At 41.3% G+C, this 11,495-nt stretch overlaps 2 protein-coding genes across 2 annotated transcripts in view; both read right to left on the bottom strand.

Annotated features, from left to right (window-relative positions):
• Positions 1-9,170, bottom strand: part of KLHL3 (kelch like family member 3) — a 76,808-nt gene extending 67,638 nt beyond the window's left edge. Inside the window, exons 1-2 of the mRNA XM_081320508.1 lie at positions 6,296-9,170; positions 1,594-1,768 (exon numbers count right to left, since the gene is read on the bottom strand). Of these exons, the coding sequence (XP_081176634.1) occupies positions 1,594-1,768; positions 6,296-6,410 (290 nt within the window). The 5' untranslated portion in view covers positions 6,411-9,170. The remainder of the gene's footprint in view (positions 1-1,593; positions 1,769-6,295) is intronic.
• A 246-nt stretch (positions 9,171-9,416) lies between these two features.
• Positions 9,417-11,116, bottom strand: HNRNPA0 (heterogeneous nuclear ribonucleoprotein A0). The gene has a single exon (XM_081320509.1). It carries the CDS (start codon positions 10,839-10,841, stop codon positions 9,915-9,917), a length of 927 nt encoding a protein of 308 aa, XP_081176635.1. The 5' UTR covers positions 10,842-11,116; the 3' UTR covers positions 9,417-9,914.
• Between the last annotated feature and the right edge of the window lie 379 nt (positions 11,117-11,495).

An 11,495-nucleotide genomic window follows, 5' to 3' on the forward strand; every position in this document is an offset into this window, starting at 1 on the left:
CTTCCATTAAATTTAATTGTAATTAAATATAAACATAAATTACATCAAATTTAGTCATTGTTCTGGCCCTACCAACTTTTTAGATTTAGCTCTGAGTTCATAACTCATGGCCTTGCGCCCCAAAACCCATGCCTTCTGGTACAGATTAGTCATCTTTTTATTAGATGTTAATGCTTCTTCATCTGGCATCTTACAAGTCATAGCTAGCGTTGGCTTTGTGTTTGCAATAATATCTTTGTAAACATACTGTACTTTTCTGAAGACTTCTCAAAAACGTGCAGGTTAAGAAGATCCAAAATAAACATCAAAGTGCCAAACATCAAAAAAGTAGAAAAATTACGGATTACAATGTTTTGGAAGGCATCATTTGGCACACAGCTGGAAACAAGAGTTCCGTTCTTTACTTATGTAATGAATTGCATAATTTGCTGTTGTTGAGTAGTGTGCAAAGCAAGAACACTCACTGTGATGCACAGTGTATTTCAGTCATACCTTATGATTATGGTTAAATATTAGGGACCCTCCAATGGATGATATGGAAGCTTCTCTTGGAAATCCGTAATAGGAAACTGCCCCCACTTCGGAACTACTATTCAGTCAGCAACTACCATGATAAAAACTCTTAAAGAACAGCAGTCACTAGCATCCCACACTAAGAAAGCAGATTGTGTGAATCTCCCCGGTGTAGCTGCACAAGAATGTTCCCATAGCAACGGCAAAGGCACCCACTCACACATTTCCTGCAGCTTGAGATTCATTAAACCCAAACAATTTAACCTTTCACCTAGGTAATTGCCTGCCAAGCCACTAAGCAGGCATGCATATGTGGATTAAAAAGTGAATTGCAGAACAACAGTTGAAAGAAGGGGGAAGGGGGAACAGAGGCAAAAGGGAAAGCCGAATTCATGCACGAATCGGCAGGACTGAATCTAATCACTGCTCTTGTATCTTAATGCCTAGGATGTTCACTCACAGGTCAAACACACCCATACACGTACGCACTCCTCACCTCACCATCTTTCCGACGAGCGTTATTAAAACTCGGGAGCACGAAGTTAAAAGCTTTGCCCCGCCGAAAAGGAATCGGCTTCCCAAAATGACTACCGCTTTCGAAGATCTCCTAGAAATTGAGGCTCTCCAGAGGAACGGAAGGAGAGAGGGAGACACTTTCAAAGGGCCACCGGAGACAGGAAGTGTGCGCGCGTGTGTTCGTGCGCGTGTGAAGGGGGATTTGTAAAACTGATGAAAGAGATTCGCGATGAATGAACCCTTGATTCAAAAAAAAAAAATAATGATAAAAAGTCACCCGGGGCAAACGCCACCGCCTCCCCTAAAAGGGGGGGGGGGAAGATTCACCAGAGGTCCCGTCTCCCAACGAGGGGCGGCGGCGGGGCAACCTCTCCGGCCGCGAACCAGAAAGAGACGCGAATAAACGGCGTCGCTTGGAGGTTACCGCAGCCAACTTTCGGGGGATGCTACCGAATCCGGCCGAGGCATCTTCCGCCAGGCTTCCGCGCCCACCCCTGCCGCCCGACGCAAGCAAAAAGGCGCCTGCCCTCTTCGCCGAGCCACGCCGAGCGAGCCGCAACCAACCTTTCGTCGTCCATTGTGCGCCGCCGGAGCGGAGCCGGAGCCCTGCTGCATGCGCCCTTCGCCTCCTGCCCGCTCGCTTCTCCAGCGCTGCCGCAGCGAGCCGCTCGGCGCCCTGATTTGGCTGCGCTCGGCTTGGACGCCTTCCTTCTCGCCCCTGCGCCGCTTCCTCTCACGCCTAAAGCAACAGCGGCAGGTTAACTTTGCAGCAGCCAGAACACTCCCTTCCCAGAGGTCCCCGCTGCCGCCGCCGCCGCCGCCACTCTGCCTCCAGCCTCGGCAGCCCACTCCCTTCTGCCTTTCTTTCTCCCGCTCCGAGCATGCGACTCGGTCTCCTGGCAACACCAGCTGTGCGGATAGGTACATTGCACCGCCACGGCTGCTGCATTTGCCCGAGGCGTCTTTTTGGCGGGGTTCTGCTCGTTTAAAAAAAAAAAACCGACAAAGGGGACGAAGCAAATGCAGGGCCGAAAAAGGAAGGGAGCGATTTTTGTCTTGGTCCCGTGGTTTTAGGTCTAGGAAGGGGACGCGTGCTTCGGAACGCACGCTCCTTTACATCGCGCTTGTTTGGATTAGGTTCTCGCCCTTTTCCAAAGCTCTAGGCTAGGGCAGGGGTCGGCAACCTCGGCTCTTTTATGACTCGTGGACTTCAACTCCCAGAATTCCTGAGCCAGCATAGCTGGCTCAGGAATTCTGGGAGTTGAAGTCCACGAGTCATAAAAGAGCCGAGGTTGCCGACCCCTGGGCTAGGGCAACCTATAAAACTCATACGTTTAAAAAGATGTGTTTTAAAAGGTGGGGGGGGAATGCCAGCATTCTTTGGAACAAATCTAGTTTTTAAAAACCGGCAGGGCTGTTGCAGGTATTTGTTGAGGTAAAATGTGCTCTATTGTGAGAATAAACGATTAGCTTCGCACATCCATTTTCCCTCGCTAGGGCCAGTTTTCAGCTTAAGTGAAAGCAGGTAAATCATTTTCGGCAACCCAGATAGTGTTTGTGTCAGCACTGTATACAGATTGTTAAATGTACAGCACGGGTTCGAGGGAAGGGACTTCCTTTACAACTGAAATAATAGCACCAACTATCTTTTTTATTCTCTTTGCTCTTCCATACACATATGTAACTTACATTTCAGATAGACTGTCAGGGTCAGAGGAGTAAAGAAAATAGTTGGATGTGTGCATTTTAAGCTCAACTAAATCACAGCCTCACCAAGACATAGAATCAAAAGGGTTTATAGGCTATTTAATACCTTTATTCTCCAAGTCACATGACATAGGGATTAAATGCCACATGTTCAACTGAAATTATATAGATGCCTTGCTATACTTTAGGCTGGTTTAAAGCAATAGAATGAAGACTGAAAAACATCTTGCTTAAATATTTACTGAATGCTTTGATCATACAAATACAAATGATAAACCAGACTGTTAGTTGCTATATGCTTTCCATATTGGAAACTATACTTTTAAAAATGTTACAATTCTTACATCTTGGTATTTACTTGACACACTCAAACCAGGTGCTTTTTTTAAAAAAAAAACCAACCTTATTTTTCTGGATTAGCACATACTGAGTTATAATCACTCATAATCCCATCTCATGCAGTTATTATATATTAGTGTATTTATTAGCTGAACAGTTATAAAACTAGAAAAGATACAACTAATTACCACCTCAAATATGGATGCATTCATTCAGTGAACATTCAGTTACAGTGGTGCTGAAAAAGGATGAGTTATGATGGCTCCTTGAAACTGCAGTCACTTGACAACCAGTGCACATTTACAATGATTGCAGCATCCCAATCATGCGATCACCATTTACAACCTTCACAGCTGGTTTCCAACAGGCAAAATCAGTGTGAAGCTGACAGGAAGTCACAAGTTGTGGTCATGTAACATTGCACTTACCACTGATTCAATTAATGGCACCTGAAAGTGACAATGTAAGTCAGGCATGGTCACATGATGCTTCATTTTACAACTGCATTGTCTACGGTAGTAATGAAGCTGCCAGTCCCACTTGCAGTCTGTTAAGTAAGGACTACTTGTACACAAATGTGACCTTTACGTGCCTAATGTCTTCTCCTGTTGCTCTTGCCAATAAATGAGTCCATATCATGTGGGGCTGCTTACTCACTAATTTTTGAAGGAATTTATACTTTATGTCTCTCAGGCAAATTAACTATTTTGTATTTCTGCAACCTTCTGCTTTCTAGCTTTCTAACAATTACATGTATATGTATATGGATCATGCCATCCTGGCAACATAGCAAGTGAATTAACCAAAATTGGTATTTATATATAATTCTCGAGTACAGAGATAAATATGAACTTTAGTACTTGCTAGGTTCTGTCCTATTATTCTTTTTCTAAGGTGACATACTGCAACCAAGCACCTGCCCTCTGGCATCTTCATTTGCAGTTATGCCACAGAGCACATGTACCCTACAGCTACCCTTTAAAAATAACAGAAGTTGAGCACAATCCAGTGCTTTGTGTGTTCAACTGCCCAGAAAACAAAGGGAATGTGGGCTGGCAGGGAGCAATCTCACCAACTTTCTGGTAATGGGTTCACAACAACAACCAGACACATATCTATCTACCAGTATAAAATGTTTATCTACCCTGGTTTAAGTTCACAGATTATTCAATTTCATTCAGTATATGATCCTGACCTACGTGTTCAAACTTGTTTGACATGGGCAGAGGGGTGCATCATAGTGAAACTCAGCAACAGAATTATCAATAGCCCAGATCTTCAGAAAACAAAAGTTTAGTACACACATGCCCTACTTTTACCATACTGGTTCCTATGGGAAGCTTTAGATAAAATAAAGCTCTTAGGATCCTAAGAATTTCACATTTTTTTATTAAATTAAAATGTAAATTAAAGCATTTTTTTCTAATGAGGTAGGTAAATTTGTTCTTCTGCAAATTGTTATACATTACAAAAATATTCTATTCCCTGCAGAAGCATCTTTAAGATGCTGTTACCTAGCATCTGCCCAACAGGTTACAGATGTAATAATACTGAGCTGCCAGTAGTTTGCTCCATACACGCATATACTGTAATAAAATCTATAAAGCAGAGCAGACTATAGATCATGTTGATTTAGTCTATTTTTCTGTGTAATATTGCATTTTTAAAATAGATCACTACTAATGGACAACTGAAATAAAGATTTACTGAATTGTCTTCATATACAGCCAGTTTGGTCTAATGGATAAGGAACCAGGCTAAAAAACAGGAGACTGTGAGTTCAAGTTCTGCTTTAGCTATGAAAGCTAGCGTAAGCTTGGGCCAGTCACTCACTCTCAGCCCAACCTACCTCACAGGGCTGTTAGAGGAAGAAGGTGGAGGAAGATGTGTTGGATATGTTCACTGCCTTGAGTTTCCCACCTTAGGCATGAAAGCCAGGTGAGGTGACTTTGGGCATCACTTTGTCTGACCAATCAATCTCTCAGGGTTGTTGTAGGAAAATAGGAGGAAGGGGTATTAAGTATGCTCACCGTCTTGAGTTACTTATAAAGTAAAAAAAAAGAATAAAAATCTAATAAAAATGTCTTTGGTAGCCAGAATATTCTTTGATGGCAAGAATATAAAACAAATAAGTCCAGGTGACGGTCACAAAACAAATATAGCCATACCTTAATGCTTTACCACAACACAACAGTATTTTATACTGGGCCTTGATGAACCTACTGCAATCATCTTAACTTTTGTTAAACACTCTTCACACAACCAGATGTCACTGCATTTAAGTCTCTCGGTAATTGCTTTTGGAATTTTTCACTCTTCCTTGCAGAAGCATTCTCTTAGAAATATTAAGAGCATGAGATCTCCCCACTGAATTTAAGTAATATCCAAGGGCCATTTGAAAACCTTTTTTCTTATATTTCACGGTTATTTGCATGTATACTTCAAATTACTCAAGTTTTTTGGCTTCCATTTTCTTCAGTAATATTTGTGTTCACATTTACAGAAATTTGTTGTTTGTACTATTTAACTGACACTTTTCACTTAGGGATTAACTGAAACATACAATGTAACCAAAGGGTGCCTGAATTTTAGAATACAACTTTATGAACAAGCACCAAACTATTTCACCAAGCCTCTGAGAAGCAGAAGCATATAATTCAACTGAAGACACTATAATGACATATACATATATTCATAGGATTTTAAGCAATGAAACTTGCTAATCTTGTGAATGCTCTCTTGAGGCTATCAGATTCTGTTAGATCTGAAATCAAAAGGTTTAAATACTAAAAGCTAATAATCACACATAATAGTTCAAAGATACAACTTCACATAATGCATAGATAAGTTTTAAGTAAGATTTTTCACTTAATTTCTGAACTCAAACTGTACCTTTCTTTCAGGATGCCATGACAGGATGTTGAAATTACATCATCTTGTATGAAATGTGTCACAATGAACTGTTAATAAAACCTTTTTCTGCATAACTCTGCACTTTTTCTCTCTCTCCCAGTCATACAGACATGCAAATTACAAATTTGGGGTTTCAAGCTAGAAGAAAACATAGTGCTTCTATGGCTGATCAATCTGCTAATATAGACAAGTGTCCAAAACTGCATAAATATTATGGTCAGAGATTATAAAGGCCCATAGAATTTAGACACATAAGGCATTTCAATCTGGTATTTTTATAATTTAATTATGCTTGCCATCCACTTACCTAACCTTCTGCCTTCAGATATGTTGGACTTTGACTCTGGGAAATCACTGGAGCTTAAGTCCACAACATCTGGAGAGTACAAAATTGTGAAAAGATCTGCATATTCTCTCAACATAGCTTTAAAATAAAATACAGAAAGCAAACATAATGCTGTTAATTCACCATGTAGACATTAACAGTCACGGGCCTAAAAATAGAATTATTAAGGTTGATTTGGCAAATTTATTTCAACATCACCAGCCTGTTTCCAAAACAACATTCAAATTTATGAGCAATAAAGACACAGCTGCTCATTTCAGTGAACACTCCATACATGATGAACAGCCTACAGCTTATCCTGAAACACTTGCAAAAAGAATTAAATGAAGTGTCACTGGATTCTATGATACTGTTCACATACTAAAAAGTTTCAGGTTAGCTACAATTCTTAGATTTGCCATTATTAATACCAAATGGTGGTCTTCAATGTTAACTGATTCTTTCATAAAGTACAAAATATTAGGATAAGCTTCTTGCATCCAATACAAAACAAGGTAGGCTTATATAATTAGAATAATATATGTAATAAAAACATAATTGAAGCTTCAGATAGGGGAATTTAAATTTATGATTTGTTAAACTTTTTAGTCTTTGTTTATCTTTGTAATACTCAATACTTTTATAATGTATAAAAGTTGGCAAATACTGCCTGTCATACGAAAACTAGACCAAACCATATATTCTGACCTACCAAACAGTAATGAACAGTATGATTGAATCATGTACACTTTCCACATACATAGGTAGATTTTATACATTCAGGATTCAAAAATATTTCCTGCTAGTAATCAACCTCATTGTGGGTGGATAGCACCTGTTATTTAAGAATCACTATGTATTAAAAGTTTATAGTTCATTACATGAGATTACCTCGAGAGATTTGAAATATCATGAGGACAGCATCACAGGCAATATACAACTGTTTTTACTATTAAAACAGTGTTTTATCACCATGATGTGCTTTTGGAAAACAGAAAAGCATTATAAGCAGCAATTAAATTTTACTTTCCCAAAAAAAGTATCTTGAAAAGTTCTGCACATAACAATTTTTAAGAACATCACTGCATATCTTTACCAAATCTGTTAATACAGCTTTATTTACTCCTTATGGCGGGAGTGTTCACATATATCATTGAGAGCTATGCATAGTCCTGGTTCTTTTAGGCAAACATACTCAGGTGCAAAAAAATGTAAACTCTAATGCTGAAGATAAAGAAAATGATGCAACCAACCACACACGTATTTCAAAAAGACAATGTCATTAATTTTTCACTGGATTTTTTTGCATTTAATTTTAGCATAATCAGCCTACTTTTGTATCAAGCCTAAAATAAAGCATTTTTAAGGTCCTGAAGAGTCAGAAATAAAGTTAAGTTACTATACAAGTTATAGCTACAAGACAAATAAAAGCGAGTTTGTTCTAGCAATGGTAACAGTCCTAGAGATCTGACTTAAGGAGTACCTTATCTTCCCCCAAAAGATAAAGGCACCAGTAAATTACTTAAGTTTAATGAAATTAAAGAATCAGAATAGTTTTTATTCAACATGGTTAAGTCACCTGCTCCAAGTTCCAATTTGTTTCAAACTGTTTTAACCCAAGATTTTGGACAGCGTAACTTTTCAAGCGGATAACAAATTTTCATTTTGTTAAATCTAGAAAATTGAACATATTGATGGGTAAAATATGTGTACAGTTCTAGCTCAATTAGAACTTTGCTAATGTTTATGTAGAACAAAGCCGCACATAATTTAATGAATTTCCATGTCATACTGAATCTTTGCTGTAGAAGTCAAGTGGATAACTGTACACATAAAAAGTGTAGGCATCAAATAAAAAGAAAGCCAATTTATTGTTTTCAGTTTAATGTAACTGACCTTCAAGAGTAAATGACAATAAAAATGTGTGTTCAAAGACACATCAGGACACTCATTCAGTAGCTAGCTCCTATCTTCAATCATAACTATCACCTATTAAAAATTATCAATGCTTAGTTAACAAAATCTACTGGGTCAAATAAACTTTTAAATATAACCTAGCTTAACTTTAACACCTTAGTACTATGTAAAATTTTGATTTAGAAATGTTGACATATAAAGCAGCTCAAGTAAAATAATACTTTGGTTGAAAACTAAAGAGTTAAAAAAATCAGTATTTTAGTCATTTCATACATACTCACTGAAGCATGTGAAGAATTCAATTCTTTATTTGCAATATTCATAACCTATACTTCTATTCAGGAAGTCAGTTTCTCTAGAACATTGTTAATAGAACAAACGTTAATTCTGTGTGAAAGGGCTACAAATACATCAAGCAGACTACAGAAAATTTGATTTACAATTAGCCTAAGTTACTGGCTTATGTATTGTTCACCGAGCACAAATTTTAAAAATTGAATACTTAAATTGCTCAATCAATAATTTTACTTTCTTATATTTTAATATTTCATTTCAGCCAATATATTTTATTGGCATGTTAATTTAACCCTTGCCATCTAAAGATCTAGTGGTCTACAGTTCTGAGAACCAATTTGTTTTAATAAAACTTACACAAGTCAACTAGTCTGCCAGCAGATGGCACTCTATTTAATACTTGGCTTTTTTAATAAGAACAATTAAGATAGTATCCAGTTGAAATGACTTCACTATGCAGACAAAATATTTATAAGGGAAAGTATTCTTCCCTTTAAAAATGGATTGTTACAGACAAGCCAATAAATAACACAATGTGAAACTAAGAAATCTGACATTTTGAACATGTATAAAAAAACACATGCTTTAAATGAGTTAGAACATTTTTATGAATAACTCCCTATATAAAAAAACTAGACCAACTGTGTTTGCAAGGCAAAATGCCCAACTGAAAAACTGTGGATGTAGAATAAGGTATTTTAACCAACTTCATCCACCAACATATTTCAAAAACTGGCACAAACTCTTTAGCAGTAAGAAAATCAATGTAGTGGGGAAGCAAGAGTTGGGCTCTTTGCTTGAAATAAAGCAATTTTTCTTAACACATGTAGCCACTTAAAAAACTTTTGTTTGAAATGTACTGAATGAACCCTAGGAAAAAAGACATGTAAAGGTCAATGAACACAATGATTTATTTAAAAAATAAAAATGTAAAAACGATTTAACCCCTTTTACAGCCATGGAATCATTGTAGAAAAAAACGTGTAGATATTCCAAGTCCTTACAAAGTTAATCCCCTTTCCCTCCCAAGTTTTACTTCAGAATCATGACTTTCCCTCCCAACCCCAAATAAACCAAAATTAAAACAATATCTCGTTCCTAGTATAAAAAACGACTAATGTCCAAGCAATAAAAAAATAGAGTCCATCAATGACTAACACAAAATCGTTGTGTGAAAGACCCCAGTACATCTTCAGAAAGTGACACAGGCAGCAGAGCGACCCCACCAGGAACATTCGAGATCTGCTTCGCATCACTGGAACCTTTTGTATGAAGGTGCCTTTAGGCGAAGTGTAGGGGAAGTGTTGAAAGCCTGGCCCGGTACAAACGGAGAGCATACTCCATGCAGACAAAGCTAACGTCCCCAGAAGGATCGGTGGGAATTCCCCGCTTAGAAAGAGCCGCCTCCGTAACCTCCCCCGCCATAACCGCCTCTGTATGGTCCACTGTTACTGCGGGGCCCCCAGCTGCCGCCACCGCCTCCACCCGCCCCGCCGCTCTTCATGGGGCCGTAGGAGGACTGGTGCTGGCTGTAGCTGCCGAAGCCGCCGTACCCGTTGCCATAGTCGCCGCCGCTGCCACCTCCGCCGTAAGAGCCGCCACCGTACGAGCCGTAGCCTCCGCCTCCTGCGTACCCTCCGTAACTGTTATAGCCGCCGCCGCCGCCGCCTCCTTTGGAGAGCCCGTTGTGGTCCCGGTTGCCGGCACCTCCGCCCCTTCCTCTTCCCCGTCCGCCCCAACTCGACCTGGAAGAGCCGCCGCCGCCGCCTCCTCCCGCTTGGATGTCTTCTCTCGGCACGGCCTTCTTGACCTCGACCCGGTGGCCCTGGATGGGGTGGAATTTGACCACGGCCGCCTTGTCAGCGGCGTCGTGGTTCTGAAAGTAGACGAAGCCGAAGCCCCGCTTCTTGCCGCTCTGCTTGTTGGAGATGATCTCGGCTTTTTCCACGGGGCCGAACTGACTGAAGTGCTCCACTAGGTCGTTCTCCCCCAAGTCCCCTTTGAGGCCCCCGACAAAGAGTTTCTTCACTTTCGCGTGGGCGCCGGGCCGGGCGGAATCCTCGCGGGAAACGGCCCGCTTCAGCTCCACCACGTTGCCGTCGACAGCGTGCGGGGAGGCAGCCATGGCGGCATCGGCTTCTTCCACAGCCGAGTATGTGACAAAACCGAAGCATCGGGAGCGCTTGGTTTGCGGGTTCAGCACAACCACACAGTCGGTTAGGGTCCCGTAGGCCTCGAAGTATTCTCGCAGCCCAGCTTCCGTCGTCTGCACATTCAGGCCGCCAATGAACAGCTTACAAAGCTGGGAGTTTTCCATGCCGGAGCCGCGGCCGTCAGACGCCTCCTCGCTGCTGCTGCCGCCGCCGGTAGGGGGCAGCTGCCGCCGGACAAAAATCGACAGGCGCTACGAGGCAATGTTCCGCCGTGGGACAGGTCGGCCCAGCTCCACCGGCAGAGAACGGGAAAGGGGGTGGGGAAAAGAAACGTACAAAATGGCGGCTGCGACGGCGACTTCTACTCCTCCTCAGGCGCGCTCGCAGCCAGCCACTGGTGCCCACACACAAAGGAAACGCCAAAGGGCCCGCCTTCCGTGGCAGTGCGAGACACACCTCCTTTCCAGGAGTGCCCGACTGAGCCAACAACCATCCGCCATTGCCTTCCAACGTCACTACTGAATGATAGATCTCAAACCCAATCACCTTTTTTATCCGAGTGACGATGCGCGTTTTAAAAAGTACGAGGCGGAGCGAATCCTTAATTGACGTTCGGAAAGAACCTATCGCATTCTGCTTTAAGCAGTCGCGCATAAAACAAGCGATTTACGTACTGAGCCGAAGTCTAAAGGAGACAAAAGCCACGCCGATACGCCCATGAGCAAAGGCATCAGCCAATAGGCTATCCCGCTTGTAAGCGCGCGCTTTCTCTTGGAGATTTCCCTTCTCCCTCGGGAGGGGTTGATAGCGCAATGAAG

The sequence above is a fragment of the Vipera berus genome (assembly GCF_964194415.1).
Source record: "Vipera berus genome assembly, chromosome: 2".
In the NCBI taxonomy this organism is placed as follows: domain Eukaryota; kingdom Metazoa; phylum Chordata; class Lepidosauria; order Squamata; family Viperidae; genus Vipera; species Vipera berus.

Excerpts from the sequence above, each read along its gene's own strand:
- HNRNPA0 (XM_081320509.1), bottom strand. The coding sequence starts at position 10,841 with ATGGAAAACTCCCAGCTTTGTAAGCTGTTCATTGGCGGCCTGAATGTG.